The 17,500-nt window shown below is 34.9% G+C and overlaps 2 protein-coding genes across 10 annotated transcripts in view; one reads left to right on the top strand and one right to left on the bottom strand.

The window, feature by feature from the left end:
* Window positions 1-1,811, bottom strand: part of LOC144967963 (AAC-rich mRNA clone AAC4 protein-like) — a 2,530-nt gene extending 719 nt beyond the window's left edge. The window contains exons 1-2 of the mRNA XM_078905783.1: window positions 1,249-1,811; window positions 67-229 (exon numbers count right to left, since the gene is read on the bottom strand). Of these exons, the coding sequence (XP_078761909.1) occupies window positions 67-229; window positions 1,249-1,632 (547 nt within the window). The 5' untranslated portion in view covers window positions 1,633-1,811. The remainder of the gene's footprint in view (window positions 1-66; window positions 230-1,248) is intronic.
* Window positions 1,812-2,044: 233 nt separating this feature from the next.
* Window positions 2,045-15,478, top strand: LOC144967962 (protein TFG-like). Of its 9 annotated transcripts, none has more exons than XM_078905776.1 (10): window positions 2,045-2,087; window positions 2,867-3,005; window positions 5,333-5,536; window positions 6,404-6,487; window positions 6,868-7,032; window positions 7,821-7,976; window positions 8,863-8,960; window positions 9,913-10,249; window positions 11,388-11,524; window positions 12,014-15,478. In XM_078905776.1, the coding sequence occupies exons 3-10, from the start codon at window positions 5,341-5,343 to the stop codon at window positions 12,146-12,148; spliced, it is 1,308 nt and encodes a 435-aa protein (XP_078761902.1). In that variant the 5' UTR covers window positions 2,045-2,087; window positions 2,867-3,005; window positions 5,333-5,340; the 3' UTR covers window positions 12,149-15,478. The 9 variants fall into 9 exon arrangements, with proteins under 9 accessions (XP_078761902.1, XP_078761900.1, XP_078761904.1 ...); XM_078905774.1 differs by having other exon boundaries at window positions 2,049-2,087; window positions 9,910-10,249; XM_078905778.1 differs by having other exon boundaries at window positions 2,059-2,087; window positions 7,824-7,976; window positions 9,910-10,249.
* The last annotated feature ends 2,022 nt before the right edge of the window (window positions 15,479-17,500 follow it).

Below are 17,500 nucleotides of genomic sequence, written 5' to 3'. Positions count from 1 at the left end.
TGTGTGTGTGTGTGTGTGTGTGTGGGGGGGGGTGCTCTCTATCTAAACGTCAAAATAACTGCTTACCTTTCAACTTCTTGTTGAGTAGATGGATAGCATCGTCCAGGCTGTACTCCCCTTGGTACTTCATGGCCCTGGTGACCGACACCCCGACAGTGGTTTCAGACATCTCACATACATAGTCAGTCATAGATCCTCCCATTGGGAAATAAGAAACTTCCATCTCAGTCTGAAAATCGAGACAATAATATTAGATGATGATGATGATGATGATGATGATGATGATGATAGTCTGGTATTCAAACATATCCTTTAAATTATCGCCCAAGTATTGTATACAAATTACTATAACCAATATCATGAAATTGATATATTGATTACATCTTAACTATTTATCCTTCTAATCACTTGTTAAGAGATGGTCAAAGACAGAACGATTTGGGCGTCATCATTTGAATACACGGCGAGTGACTTTTAAATGAAGATAACAACATGAGAGAAGTGAGTAGGAAAGTGCCAGAAGACAATAGAGAATAAAAATTACACGGTGGTGATGAGGGTTTGAACCCGGGACCTTACTGGTACGACAACTCCTCCTGGCCGGGGAGAGCGTGACTCTACCGTATGAGCTATCCACGATCCCAAAAAAGATCGTCTCTAACTCTTAGTCATTATTCGAGCCCTCACTCACCGGCTACTTGAGATCACAACCTCCGCGAAGTCAAATGAGTGTTTTAAAATGAAGGTAAGGGAAACAATTCATGTAAAGCTGTGTATAGTAATGTTTTATTGAGTTATTTACCCCCCTAACTCCATGTGTTTTAATTTTATTTTTTAAAAAGTAAGTTGAATGTGTATCAAAATCTTGTATGAATTATGAATCAATACACCTTTTCAGTTTGTCCCTTCCCCCCTCCCACGGTAGCACGAAAGATGATGGTATCTTTTGAATAAATAAAAGATAACAGCAGATTTGTTACAGGCTTGCTATTGAATATCAGGCAAGCGGTTGTGAAATATTAAAAGACAAGCTAATAATCAGTAAATAGATCTCTCACACTCATGTGTAAATGACTACCTTGCTATAGACAGATGGCGCTAAAGTTCAATAATATAATATAGAAATTTGATTGTATACGGCTTGCGTGGGGGAAAGGCGGATGGGTGTCTATGAAACAACAATATAGCACACAATGAGCATGGAAATGCGATGTATAATAAATGTGAATGTCTTATTTAATTACATACCTTTGTTAATTTGGCTCCAAAGCATTTCCCCAGAACTTCGAAGGACAACACCTCTGAAATGACAGAGCTTCCCCCAGCGTTTGGCAAGGACATCATTTTGGTACCCCCCGCAGACAATGTGATCGCCTGAACGTCTCGTCGACCAAAGAAATCCGTCATCACGAATCCGCCAGTCGTTGTGTTATTAACTAGATGATTTAAATCCATTGAAAAGGGCATTTTCACAGTAAAGCTTTCACCAACATACAGCGAGAACGTCTCTTGGGGTGCCTGGTGCTGGTGCTGGTTTGAGTTTGTTGAGGTATTTTCCCTCCTCTTGGAGAACCCAGCGCCTAGGGGAGAAAAAACTTTCCCCCTGTTGCGCTTGAACAGTCTGAGACCCATTTCGATGACGGTGTCGATGATGGTGATGCCGTTGGTGCGTATGGCGGTTATTAATTCGTGATGAGTTCGCCATCATTGCTGTCATTTTTTTTCTTCTTTATTATAGAATGAGTTTATGGCAGAGCTAAATGATTAGTACATTTTACGTCTACATTCTTGCTGGATCCTTTTCGAATATTGCACCACCAAAACAAATCTTTCCTTTTATAACCACCTCTGAAATGGATATGAAAAGCCACAAACGTCATGCTCTAAAAATACATACATAAAATACAGTCTCAAAATAAGACTGACATCATTGTTAAATTTAGCTCTGGGTCTTTCTTTTTTTTCATAAAGGGGAACAACCAATAAATTCAATACACTGGAATTCTCCTGAAAAAAATAAATATTCGAGTAATCTACCTTGATCAAACACATACTGTCACTTCCGCTTACGAGTCAACTATTACAGGGTTGCCAGTTTGGCATTTTAAATGCCAGATTCCAAAAATCTGGCATTTTTGAAAACCGTTTGGCATTAGAAAAATCATTTGGCATTTGGCATTTTCATTTGGCATTTTCTTTTCTTGTATATTATACTTCAAATGACACCTTTTCTTAATAAAAAAAATTACCCCAACAGGAAATTTAGTATAATTCAAAAAAAAAGAAAAAAAAAAGAAAAGAAAACACGCAATCCACCAGGATATGATAGTAAATTGTCTATCAAAAGTGAGTAGTTTTCTTCGTGGGGGTGGGAGTCAACAGACTTTGGCATTTTTTTGAGTGTTTTGGCATTTTTTGAGTCTTCCCCTGGCATTTTGTTGAAAAATAATCTGGCAACCCTGTGTCACTTCCGCTTCAGGGTTGCCAGTTTGGCATTTTAAATGCCAGATTCCAAAAATCTGGCATTTTTGAAAACCGTTTGGCATTAGAAAAATCATTTGGCATTTGGCATTTTCATTTGGCATTTTCTTTTCTTGTATATTATACTTCAAATGACACCTTTTCTTAATAAAAAAAATTACCCCAACAGGAAATTTAGTATAATTTTTAAAAAAAGAAAAAAAAGAAAAGAAAACACGCAAGCCACCAGGATATGATAGTAAATTGTCTATCAAAAGTGAGTAGTTTTCTTAGTGGGGGTGGGAGTCAACAGACTTTGGCATTTTTTTGAGTATTTTGGCATTTTTTGAGTCTTCCCCTGGCATTTTGTTGAAAAATAATCTGGCAACCCTGAACTATTATTGAGTCTACTAAGTACTCAGCAGTTGTCTTGCGATGCTTATTGATAGCAAAACTGAGAAATAAACTCTAACTGTAATATTTTTTTTACTGCCGAGGAAATTTCATCATTTTTCTATTTTAAAAAATCAGGCCATCTGCCGAAAGTGAGTGATCATGTTCAATTTTTAAACCGTCTTCCCATTGCGTGAATTGGGATGCAATTTATCATTTATGAAGTGACTTCTTAAGATCAGAAAGTCAAATTCATTTAATGTTGCTTATTGTTGTTATAAATTATAGATTTGATAAATTGTATCACACTGAGCATTTTAATTTGAAGCATTTTATTAGATCTTAAAGGACACGATATGACTAGACGTATGATTAATGTTAACATGCATACTTGAACGATTGAATTAGAATGGTAACCTCATCTGTCTAAACGATGCGGTCTCTAGAGCAAAAATAGCAACTTTGTACAAATACAAGACAAAGGCATAAAATGAAAATGACCTGACTCAATTAATTATCGCTGAGTCTGTCTGGGGATAATGAAAATTAGTTATCCCCAGACACATATTTGAAACTCCGCTCTTTTAAACAATTATCCACATTCCAGAATATGGTGGAATGTTTTCAAATGCACATAGTCATAGAAATAAGTTTAAGGAAAATTAATAAAATATCTATAAAAACATAAAATTAACCAACATTAAATCAGTTGTTACTACATACAATATGCGTCGACTTCGAAGTGGGTGTCATGGCCGAATGGTTAAGTCGTCTGCCCTGGAAGTTTTACCAGAATCGACGTTGTGGGTTCGAATCCTGGTTTCGCCACTTTCTTTTTTTTTTTTTTTTTAAATTCCGTCTTCTTTCTACAGAACGTTGCAAGGGATAAATGTCCCATCTATCCTCCCCCCACCTCTTTTTTTTTTTTTTTTGAGCGAGTATTCTTTTCTCCTTTTTGTTTGGCCTTTTGTTCCATTTCTGAGCATGAATTTCTTAAAATTGTTTTTATTAAAAAAAAATTAATATTGTTTTTGTTTTTTTCTCCTCTATCTGACCATTTGGTCGCTCTCTGAATATTTCTGTTTGTTTGCTTTCTAATTATTTATTTAATTTAGACACTTTTTGAGATGGGAGTGGGAACGAATATGACATTTGCTAGAAACTAGAAAGGAACCAAGAGAGACAGAATTAAAAAAAAAAAGTGGCGGAACCAGGATTTGAACCCGCAACGTCGATTCTGGTAAACCTTCCAGGGCAGACGACTAAACCATTCGGCCATGACACCCACTTCGAAGTCGACGCATATTGTGCATATATGTAGTAACAACTGATTTAATGTTGGTTAATTTTATGTTTTTATAGATAATTTATTAACTTTCCTGTGCATTTGGAAACATTCCATTCTGGAATGTGGATAATTTTTTAAAAGAGCGGAATTTCAAATATGTGTCTGGGAATAACGAATTTTCGTTACACAGCCCCAAAAGAATTAAAAGTAGATTTAGGACTTAATTCAATTTTGGATTCATTTTCATTTATTGATGAAAAAAGTGACCTCTCTTTTAGATTATATCACATCGAAAATAATCTGACGCAGTTGAGGACTATGGAAATCGGTTGTTGCTTTTTAGAGTTGAAGGGACCATCTTTTTTAATCATTCTAAAAACGGGATGTTGGACCGTTAGAGTCACAATTTCTGCCTAGATTTCAGTTACCAATTAAATGAATGAATACTACGATAGTAAGTTGCAGGCGCTTGTATTTTTTAAATTTCTTTTTGTACAACTCTCATGGGATCATAAACTGTATGCTGAGAAATATTGAACAGTGCACTGCATGTTTAATAGTCACATCTGCTTCAATGTGCCTGATAGCTCAAGCTCAATTTCAAGGAACAGATGTGGCATAATGATAAAGAAATTTACAGAAAACTATTTTACTTCTATCAAGATCTAGATAGTCTTTGTTGCCAAGACTCTTTTTGTGATATGTAATTAATATTTTGTTCAATTATTATGCTAATCTGATGAAAATAGTGCCCATGCTGAAATCTGTATAGATTTTGAATTGTCACTAATTATGTTTTAAATTAATAAGTGTCAAGTTAATTTTGCTCCCGAGTGTATCATGTATCTATCCAAGTTTAATCAGTTCTTTGTCATAACACACACAAAACCATTCATTCTCTTTATTTGATCATAGTGGCTTTTTCTTGCATTGTAAGAATATGATCTTCTCTCTCGTGTGTGGCTAAAATGCTATGTAAAAAAATAATTACTATGTATAGTTAAAACTACACATTTCAATTAAACTACTCACATTCTTACCCCTCAGATGTTGAATCAAATTGAAGCCAACACCATGGATTATAATATGTATATTAATTATTCAGAGAGACTTAAATAAAGCACCACGAATTTTGTGCAAATTCTAATACTTTGTCTTTTCTGGTTTTGCCTACTGTTCATGGGATCACAGGTGTTATCATGCAGAATTCAGGTAGCCCCCAACTAGATTTAACCGGAAAGCTCATCATTAAAGTGGCTTTAGGAGATGATATACGTCGTATCCCCATACACAATGAGGACATCACTTATGATGAGCTTGTTCTTATGATGCAAAGAGTCTACAGGGGTAAACTGAGCACAAATGATGAAGTCACTATTAAGTACAAGGATGAAGGTAAGCTTATGTAACATGAAAATAAAATTGTTCCTAAGAGTAAGAGTAGAGTCCATAAACTGAATTTTATTCCAGCTTATACAGCTTTACACAGACAGTAGCAATTGCTTGCTATCATATTGATAGGACGCTAGTCTATCACAGTATTTATTACCAGATCTACCCAATTGCTGCAGGTGGATAGAGGGATCAGTAGAAGACCTTGGCTCCACTGCGGATCGATACTAATCCCTTTGCTTGAGGGATTTGTTTTACTGTTTGACCTATCTGGATTTGTGTTGTGGAGGATGATGAACATTATTTAAATATGATGTTGATTTTTGACTTGAAATTTAAATCTGTGCATAGTCTGCTCTTATCATAGGTTATCAATAATAATAAATTGAACTCATCAGAGACAGTAAGAAAACAATTTTTTACATTTTTTTTTTTTCATTCAGCATGAGGTTGCTCTTAATCTTTTTGCATGAGAGAAAAAGAAAGAACAGCCAATGACATTAATAACATGTTTACTCCGTCCAATGCCCTGATTGATGCTGTTTATCATCATGTCACAGTCTGATTATCCAGAGTCTGCTAATGACATTTTGTAGTATGAGTCAAAAAGTATCATCAATTTTTTTGCTATTTTTTGAAGATCAAACCGTCTTGTGCTCTTTAGTCTACTGTTTTTCATGGTTGTCTGTTTATATTAAAAAATGTTTGAAAGATTGTGTGTTAGATTTGTAATTGGCTTTTTGAAGATGATATTATTATTATTTTTATTATTATTATTATTATTATTATTATTATTATTATTATTATTATTATTATTATTATTATTATTATCATCATTATTATTATCATTATTATTATTATTATTTGCAGATGGTGATCTCATCACAATATTTGACAGTTCGGACCTCTCATTCGCCATTCAATGTAGCAGAATTTTAAAGATCACATTATTTGGTAAGGAGCTTAGATAAATGATCAATAATTCCTTTAATGCATAAAATGTACGGTACCTGCATTAAAAAGTAAATCTCTACTTTTAAAATTTCTCACTACAGTAAGGTACTCAGTAAATGTCTTTATGAAATGTTCTTTTATGGCTAGGCCAAGATCTTTACTAAGGGAAACCTGCACTGCAAATGGACCTTTTCAGAAGTCAAATGAAAATTAAGTCAAGGTGGTTCCTTTATAAAATGTACACCAGTAAAGAAAGTATCATCCTACTTTGATTATAAAATCTCTGCTGATTTGCACAAGATAACCAATCAAGGTCACCAAAACATCTTTGTTATTGCCATCTGTAAACAATAATCATCTTTTTGAAATGTTCTTTCTAGTGGGTGGGCCAAAATCATTGCTTGGGCAATCAGACACTGCAAGTGTACGGAGAGAACTACAGGAAATAAGAGACAGAGTGATAGATTTATTGGACAGATTAGAGCCTTCTCCACTGGTGGGAGCAACACAGGGACTGAGCTTGGCTGAAGGAATTTCGAGTAAAGGTATGTTATGGGAATTGAATAGAGTTCTTTTACCTGATAAAGCACAATTTTTATTTGTTAAATTTAGTTCATTTTGTACTGTGCATTGCAGTTGGATATGGTGTTATTTATTTTCATCAAAGTTTTAGAACAGTATAAAATTATTTTGCCTAACCTGTGATGATATTTTTTTTCTGTCACCTGGGATCGACCATAATGTGTATTATTACTAAATTATGTTTTAAATACAATGTCTTTTCTTTTGGTGGTAAGGGGGTGGATGAGAGGCGCATTGGGTGTTTGAAACTTACCACAGAGGTGTTCAGGGAAATTGATTGGCCTCAAGTTTTCACCTATACAGATTACCATTTCTTAAAGGCCATCATCTTGAATTTTAAACGCATTAGGGAAGTGCTGATCAAATGCTTCCAGGATGTTTTGAGAGGCTCACAATTTCACATTTTTAAAAATGTCTGGATGCGACAAATATTACATTTAAATGTTGATGTTTAACCCTTATGTTTCGTGAATCCACATTTGTTGAATTTGCAGTGCTGCACAGTTTTTAACAACTTTGTCAAAATGTGAAATTTATAGTACCGTTATATCAGCATAAAACAGAACGTGGGAAAATTGCATAAAAATATTTTCAAAATAATCCTCTGACTGAAATGTGAACGACAAATCTTATCATGTCATAAGCCTCATATTCTATGAAAAACTGCTAAATTTCTAACTCACTTAAGCATCTTTGTCTTGAAGTAAGTTTTTAATTACCTTTTGTTTTCATTCTTCTTTTCTCTCTCAAGGAGATGTTGCAAGGGAGAGTCCTTTACCTTTATCAAATGGGGTCAAGGCAATTAATTCAGTAGGTGGAAAGGAATTTGACCCCCTCAAATCCCAACTTTCCAATGATTCCACACAGAACAAAGTCATGGCGTCATTTGGAGGAAGTGATAGCAATGGTAAAACAGACCATTTCTTATTTACATTTTTAAATCTTTCTTTTTTTCTTTTTCTGTGTGTGCAGGAGAAAACTCTTGGTCATTTTCTATAATTGTGAAAGCATCAAGCGGAATTTCATATTTATCGTTATCACAAACACAAGTGTAACGTGAAGCTTGCACAGTTAGAATGTGTGATGAATGTCAGTCTCAGATTCCAACTATTTAATTGCCATATTCTGTCATTTGTTCTTGTTCTTATTACAACACAAGTGACAATTGTCTGAATGTTAAATAAAATCACAAATTGGATATATTTGCATCTTTTTTCCATGCAGATTATTCTCAAAAACAAATTTGTCTATAATTTTTGCTAACCTAACAACTTTCAGTTCCAATACTTGCTGACAAGATAAGCAAGCAAAATTAAATGTTGAACAAAAAGAAAAGAAAAAATTAAAATCATGAATTTTCTAGAATTCTTGAGTTGTGTTCAATTTTGCATTCACATGCACTTCAGCCGAATCAAGAACCAATCTAGAGTGTGTCAATGCGGCATTGGGTCCCGTTCTTGCAAAATATATTCAAGGTCATGAAAGTGTACAGGGAAAGAATGCCGTGTTTGTCACAACCTGCAGGTCAAAACAGCCAGGATGTATCCCACATGCTTTAAAATAAACTTCTGTGCCAGACTCTTGAATAGCGTAGAAAGCTTAATCCCCCACTACAATACAATGTTTACACTGTCAAAACAAACAAGAAACTGCAATTGTCATCTTGTCTGTCTTTTCAATACCCAATAACATTCCTCACACATCTAGCTATCAGACTATTACAAACACCCACACAAAAAAAATTACATTTCATTTATGATTAATTAATGCACCTCGAAAATTATGCTCCTCAGCTTCACAGTCAGTTTCACATGCCTTCGATAGAGCTGCAACTCCAGATAGTATTTCAAGTGTTGGATCCTCCACCAGCAATCAAGTCAAAGCACAGCAGGTATAGGAGAGGTTTAATACCTATTTTTATTTCTTCCTCTCGCTCCATGAACCTTATGGCCTTAAAGGGGATTTTGTTGATTGACACTACAATAATACTTCCAAAGTCTCTGTGTTGTTGATCTGATAAAGAGAGAGAGCCATGGCAAATTTGTATTGTTTTTGTAACATATCTGAAAACCTTGCAGAAAATTTTTTTTTATGGTTACGTGTAAAAGTTATATAAAAATATTAACATTCAAATGGATAACAAAATCATATGAAATTCAGCTAAATCTACTCAATAAATGAGTTATGTAATCATGTAAGGTACTCATTGTTAAGGGTGTTTGATTCAGGATTTTTTGTAAGTGCTACAGAGGAAAACTTTTTTTTTTTTTTAATTATTGAACCGAGATGCACTACATTAAAAATCGAATTAAGAAAAATTAAATTAATTGTTTATGTCATTTTCTTTTTTCATGAACAGCTGAAAAATTTAGAAAGAAAAGCAGCCCCTTTTTTTTTCAGCCACATTATAGTTTGTGTTTTTTTTTGTTTATTTTTTTAATCCCTTGGAATTTTCTTCATCAAATTCTATTAGTCTAAATTCGTCTTAAATGAATATTGCCGTTACATTTTATTCTCTATAATTTAAATTCTTTGTCATGTTCACATGAATAAGGTGTTGAACAGGTTGAAAGTCATAATCTCTCTGTCTCTCTCTCTGGGTGTGTGTGTGTGTGTCTCTCTCTCTTTCTCACTGTCACTCTCTTCCTCTCTCTCTCCTTCTCTGTCTCTCTCTCTCTCTCTCTCTCTCTCTCTCTCTCTCTCTCTCTCTCTCTCTCTCTCTATATATATATATATATATATATATATTATTTAAGTATATTGAATTTGAGGGGGCTAAATAAATTTCTTGATAACAATTTCTCCACTTCATTAATTTTCAATTTTTCTGAAAACCCCAGCAGCCTGGTGCTGACCAACAGCAACATATGCAGCAGCAGCAGCCGCAGCAACATCCTCAACAGCAGCAGCAGCCGCAGCAACAACTTCCCCATCAGCAGCAACAACCCTCAGCATACCAACCAAATCAGCCAAGTTATCCTATGACTCATCCTGGACAGATGCCCCAGATGTACGCAGGTCAGCCCGGCTATCCTGGTGTCCAACAGGTTCCAGGACAGCCAGCCCAGCAGCCACAACAACAACAACCTCAAGCTGTACCACCAACTCAACAGCAAATGCCACCAGTTTCACAACAACAGCAAGTACCACCACAGCAGCAGCAACCAGGATATGATTCAGGTTTGAAATATTTATGTTTTAATTTTAATCAAAATAAATTTTCAGTTTCATTATTTGTAATCTTAACATTTTCCTTCAAGTTTAAATTTTTTATGAGACCTTCCCATTTCTATATATTTTAAAACTTATATTATTTTACCATTTGAACTCCACCTTTCCTCTTTTCCCCATTCCTACCTTTTTTGAAATGGATTTTCTTTTCTGTTTTTTATTCTTAAGATCAATGTATGTTTTGCCATTGTTACCTATTTTCCTCACATGGTGAGCTGGCCCTCGCCGGAGTCCTTACCTGAGAGGGAAACAGTCAAATGTACGGCTATGTGGTCTTGTGGTATGACACTCGCTTTCGGATCGGAATGTCCTGGGTTCGAGCCTCGCTCAGCGCATAGTTGAGTCCTTGGAAAAGGCTCTTTACTCACATTCTCTCACCATACTCAGGTGTAAAATGAGTACGTTGACAGCGTTGTCTCGGTCCGAAAAAATTGTAATATCGCATAACAGGCGTCATGTCCCGTCTTGCATGTTGCTGTTGGCCAGGGACCCCTTGTAAAGCGCTTTGAGCACTTTTAGTGGATATTGCGCTATATAAAAGCTCAATTTAAAAAAAAATTTTTAATGTTTAGTGTTAGTTTTGAGAGGTGATATTTTTATCTGTTATGTACTGATTTATATACTTTTTGTTTTGAACATATCTTGTAAATATTTGAGTTTCTTCGGCTTAGTGAGACCATGTGCTGGTGTTTGGATGAGACTTTTAGGTGATCTTAAACTAAGTACTAATAGCACTCTCTTGGAATATTCATCTGTTCCCTATTTGAACCAATTCCCCTTTGTCTTACTTTTTCTTGTGTACTTTAATTTGTAATTCTTTGAATTTTCTCATTTTCTTCTTTTTTACTGGTGCTGATGACCTAAATGTGTTGCAAGGGCTGTGAAACCCTTAAAAACAAACACAAACATGACCTAATTTCAGCAAAGATATGAGTGTGATGTTCTATGTATAATACGATATATTGAGTAAATTGTATGTCCACTGAGTGCTTCACTATATGTATATCAACTACTCTTGATGATATATATCAATTAATCTTGATGGAGGACAATAATAGTACAGTCTTATTAAAAATGTAATTGACAGGGATGTACAATCAATACAACAATCCAAGCTACCCAGGTGCTGCGGGCCCGCCAGGTCCTAATCAGATGTATGGACAACAACAACAACAACAGCCTAATCCTTATGGGCAAGCTCCTGGCATGCCACAAATGCCTCAGGTAAGACGATAGGTAACTTTGATTTGCCACGATTTTAGTTTTGATTTGAGTGTCATTCAGGGCCCAAGTGTTTTTATTTTATCTGTTCCTTTATCTCCGTTTGTCTGTCTGTCTACCTGTCTTACCCTCTCTCTGTGTCTCTCTCCCTCACTCTCCTACTCCATTTCTCTCTCTCTCTCTCTCTCTCTCTCTCTCTCTCTCTCTCTCTCTCTCTCTCTCTCTCTCTCTTTCTCTCTCACACACACACACACACACCCACTATTTCTCACTGTCACTCATTCTCTCTTTCTTCTTCTTCTTCTTCTTCTTCTTCTTCTTCTTCTTCTTCTTCTTCTTCTTCTTCTTCTTCTAGAGAGAGAGAGCGAGGAGGGGGGAGGGGGAGTTATGGTGTATAATTTGATTAAAATTTCTTTTTTTTAATTATTCCATTTATAATTTTAAAATCTTACCAATGTTCCCATTTCTTTCATCCCTCAAATTTATTCATAGTCCAAAGCCCCGGGATATGGCCCAACTCCGCCAGGCCAACCTCAGCCCGGCCAGTCCCCTGGTAACCCTTACTCAAGAGGGGCCCCAACCTACAGCTCTGGATACCCAAGACCCTCAGCAGGATACCCTCAGTAGTTGCTGTTTTAAATAATGAATGCTTTTTACTGTAGTACATTCTTTATCATGGTTTATTTACTTTGTTTGAATGCACTGAATTCATACCGTGTACAAAAGGTAATGCTTATTATCAGCATATTGTCACTTGCTTACGAAAATTTTATCACTGAATTCAGTGATTATATTACAGCTGCAACTTTTTCATAAAGAAAATATAATTACCCTCAAACCTCATTTAAGTGATTGACATTGTTGTAAATTTGAAAAAGAAAATGAGTTCAGATGAAAGCAAGTGATCTATTTCTTGCAGGAAAATTATTTTCTGAAACTTAACTTTTAGGAAACAGTTTTGACTGATTATTAAAAATTGATAATTTCAGAATTTTAAAATCTTTATTTTACTTTTGTTAACAGCCAAGTCTTCAATTTATAAAAGTTGATATTACAGACAATTAGATTAGATATGAATTTATTTATAAATTAGCTTATTAGTAATAAATAAGCAGGTGGATATAGAATTAGAAATGCATTACATTCTCTTTCTTTCTTCATCCATTGTTTGAAGATCATGGAATCAGCATATCATTATATTGTCATTATGGTTAAATGGGAGGTTGTAGATATTAGCATTGCATAAGAGCCAACAAAAATGTGAGAGTTTAGGATTTGTAGAATGTTTAAGTGGAGATAATAGACTAAAATAACAGTATGAAAAACAAGCAGCGTATTGCTTTTAAAGAAAAAAAAAATAGATGGTTATGTCCAGTTCTCAGGACCAAAAGGTGCTAATTTTGTTTCAAAATTATGATACATTTAAGACATTTATTGAGCACTTTATATGATTGTAATCATCTCAAAGAATACAAAGTATTTATAAGCGCAAGTTGTGTTTTCATTTTGTCGTTCTCTGTGTCGTCAAGCCTGTTTTTAACCATCTCACAATAACAAATAATATAAATGATTGTTTATGAATGATGAGAGTGTTAAGAGTACAAGGTTGCCAATTTTCTGTATATTTATGGAATTCAGTATTTTAAAAAATCACCTGTTGAACTGAGAAAAGTAAGTACATAATACCAGAGTTCAACACTTTGATGGTGGTCGGCCGATGTGTTCAGATAGTGGTGGTCATTGTGTTCGTGCAAAAGTTCAATAAATATTTTTCTTCTGAATTGCTCAACGGTGTGTAATAAAATATTGGAAAATATATCTATGGAAGACAGTGTACATACACTTGGCGAGATACATTTTGTTTCATGTCCCCTAAGAGTATAAAAGTGTGTACAGAGCTTTAAATGCGAGTGATATTGTGATATGTGTTTGCAAGATGAGGCAAATTTTAAAAATCAAATGTTGCCTGTTGCACTGGATACCTTTTCCATGCCTACTTAATGAAATAAGTTTGTAAAAAATAAGAGGACGTATTTGAGGAGGAAAGATCTATGTTGTATATGAAATCTGATTGTTGAATTTGCATATTAGAGCTATTGTAAATTTGATTTATAGTGAAATCTATTATTTTACATTTGATGCACAGAGGCCATCTGTCCTGATAAATCAGGACTGTCCCAATTTGACAATCTGGAGAAAGAGAAAAATAAGATTTTAAAAAAATTGGACTGTTTATTTGTAAGGAAATTACCCTGGAATGTCCCAGGATTATGATTTTTTTTTTTTGACAAGCATATTAAACTAAGGAACATACTAATACTAATAGAAATTATGGCTCTAAATCTGGTTTATATTTTATAATAGTCCAAACTTACTGCTATTTTGAGTCATGGCAGTAGTGCATGTTAAGGTGTTTCGTTTTAGCTCTTTAAAAAGTTAGCCACCATGTTGATGTAAGATTCAGTGTTTTTTAAATTATCAAAAATAAGTAAATATCAGGTTTTAGTTAATTTCCTTTTCCAATCTATTTTCATTTGTTTTGATGGCTTCAACACTACTTTTTTGTAGGTGACAGCAAAAAGTCTTTAAATTTCTTGATGTCTTGAAAAATAGTACGCATATCACAACCTAATTGAAATCATTAACTTTCCCATCCTTAGGTACGTGATTCAAAGATTACTCGAAGACATTCCCATTTTAAGTGAATGCTAATTTTGACTCCATTTCTGATGCGAACTCGTTTCTGATTCTGTCATTCATATCTGTATTTATCTTGGAATAAGTTCATTTTTTATTAGTACTTAAGCCAGTCCTATTCCATTTTGAACTTATTCCATGAAAGTCTCTTACATTTCATAGGAAAAGTAAAATAATTCATTGTTCATCATTCATTGAAGTGTCCATGTGTTCATTATCATTACAATTCACAGCTTTTGTCCACAAGCATCCTATCCAAAGGGTAGCAAGCAATTGCTATTGTCCGTTTCATACCACAGAAACTGGGATAAACCCCGGCTCCATGGACCTAATGGCTCTGAAGGGACTACTATTTTAAAAAGAAAAAAGTATTTAAAAAAATAATAAATGCAGTGTTATTTGGTTGTTAATGTATTTAAGTTCACATCCTTATCATTACAGTTACTGAATCTGTAATCTTGAATGGGGATCATCTGGAAATTCCAATTGGTAAATATTATATTATCCAATATTATATAGCCAAATTTGAGCCAAGAAGAATATGGATATGCTTTTCTTTCACCACTGTACGATTTTCTGCCTTTTCTTGAAATTGTTTGCTTTTTCCTACAAGAATACAATCTCAGTCTCAGTAGGGAGTGGTTGGAATTCCCCAAGGGTGAGGGAAAGTTGACCTTTCCTGGGCAGCTTATTTTTCACTCTTTCCAAATCATCTTTTTTGGCAAGCAACATTATACTTTTTCTTTAAAGGGATTGACAGCTCTGCTTGGGACATGAATAGACAAAAATACTCAACTAAGTCCCTCATTCAAAATGAGTGTGTTGAAAGCACAATTCATAAGATGTAGACTAAACTCCGTGCTGTGTATATGTTGCCTTCAAAAGCTCAGTATGTATTATGTTATTCCTCTGAGATCAAGTTTCATATCAAAATTTAATGATTTTTTCTGTAACATTTGCGCCATTACATTTAAGTCTACTGTATAATTTATTTGTAAATCTCCTTTATAAATAAATAAATATGTGGTATGTATTTGATTTGATTGAACGAAAGCGAATTTGAGAAAAATGAATGGAATGTGTTCTTGTTTCCGTCGTGTTTATCATCAATTTAAATCAAATATTATTTATGGTGTAGTGCAATTTTGCTATCATTAAACAGCTTGTTTATTGTGTATGAGTGGATGGGATTTTATTCCTATGGAAAGCTCCTGGCCACTGTACTCAAATTATATGTGAATAAAAATCATACTCATTCAATATAGTCATTCTGTATTAATTTTATTAATCGTTTGCGATGTCTTTCAATCCCCCTGTATCTGTTTCCTGAGTTGCTTTATCTCTTTGCGCTGGAATAGGAACACTTGAATTTGTCTTGGGCCATGCCGGAGTCATTGGCTGAGAGGGAAACAGCCAAATGTACAGTAATCATCTCTTTTCTACACGGTGCTCGGGAGAGCCAAAAAAGCGTGCAGTAATCCGATATGTGAAGGGAGACAATCCTTGCTGACTTTAAGCATGTCGATAAATCATGGATTATCTCCTCTGATATATGTCTACATTGTTCAAACTCGCTCTATCAAATGGGACTGCCAAGGCTTGTCAGAATTAATAATAATAATAATTTCTATACTATATATCAAGCAATTTAATTTATTTAGATCGCCTGGCAAACGACGAAGATTCACCGTGATATCGTCTCCGATAATTTATGATGTGTTAAAGTGTGTTTCCATTATCATCGATTTATACTGGTCATAACAAAAAGTTGATGGGAAAAGTAGAAGATTGTCGACCAAGAGCGTGCAGCGATAAAGACTTATCGATTTTAGGAGAGACGATGGCTGAATGGTGTAAACTCTCACTTCACTAACGGATTATGACACCTCGCACGGCCGGGCGAAAGACCAAGATTCGCCGTGTGCAAACTCTTAATAACCTTAAGATTTTGACAACTTGCATGGCCAGTGAACGACGACGATTCATCGTGTAGTAACACTAAATAGGATTCAACAGTCTGATGTCACTTCACCCAGCAACCAGCAGCTTGGTTCTAAACCAAGAAAATCGGTACTTTTTATTCTTCATGCTGGCTAGAACTTTCTCACATGTCATGTGATCAGAATGTATAAAAGTCAAAACATGATCAGATTTATAACGTTTTTCTCCTCTGGATACACTTTTGTGCTCGTCGGAGAGGTATTTCATAAGGGCGTCCACCATTGTCCGATAGTTTAGAACCAGTTACTAAGTCACTAATCGCGGGTGGTTGGATGGGAGCATCACCCTTGAATCATATACCTATGATGTTCGCATGGGTGTACGATCCGATAGTGATGTTGTTTCTTCTTCTCTTTACTAGCATATCCTGCTTCTTTGGTTTGTGATTGTATTTTTGACAGGGGATATTTTTTTTCTGTAAATCTTCTGCCTGTTTGCTCTTGGTTATTTATAATTTAGCTTATGATATCTTTAGGTTATGATTTTGATTTACATTTGTACTATTTTTGTTAGATTGCTTGTTTTTTTGTTTCAGCGCTCTCTCATATAACCTCAATTGTGTTGGAAGAGACCTAAAGCAACAAACAAAAAATAAGTCACTAATGCGTCATTACGAGGGAAGTGACGTTACGACTATTGAACCCTATTAGCCTTCGTAACAACGTTATGGCACTATCGCATGTCCCCAATAAATTATGATGTATGAAAGTGCGTTTCCATTGCCATTGATTTACACTGGTAAAAATATCGGATGGGAAAAGTAATAGAAGCAGAGTGTGCAGTTATCCGAACCTTGCGTGCAGTTATGGAGACTTAGAAAAAGAATCCATCACTCAGGAATAACCTACAGTTATACGATGAGCGTAGAAAACCAGCGCGCAGAAAAGCGATGACTACTGTATAGTGTTAGTTTTGGGAGGTGATATTTTTTTCCTTGTACATCATCTCTCTGTTATGTACTGATCGTTATATTTTTGTTTTGAACATATCTTGTAAACATTCTAATGTGATCCTCTTGTTGGGATCCTATGCGGATGTCTAGATGAGACTTTAATGTGATCTCAAACTAATTACATTGATAGTATTCTCTTGGAATCTACATCGGTTCCCTATTTGAACCAATTCCTCTTTGTCTTACTTTTTGTTGGGTGCTTTAATTTTAATTCTAGAATTTTTTACTATCCCATTTTCCAAGAACTCAACTATGCGCCGCTCGGGACTCGTACCCAGGACCTTCCGATCCGAAAGCGAGTGTCATCCCACTATATATATATATATATA

The sequence above is a fragment of the Berghia stephanieae genome, chromosome 3, assembly GCF_034508935.2.
Source record: "Berghia stephanieae isolate SIO BIC M18660-M18661 chromosome 3, UCSD_Bste_1.3, whole genome shotgun sequence".
In the NCBI taxonomy this organism is placed as follows: Eukaryota; Metazoa; Mollusca; class Gastropoda; order Nudibranchia; family Aeolidiidae; genus Berghia; species Berghia stephanieae.
This window is presented reverse-complemented; position numbering and strand designations above follow the sequence as displayed.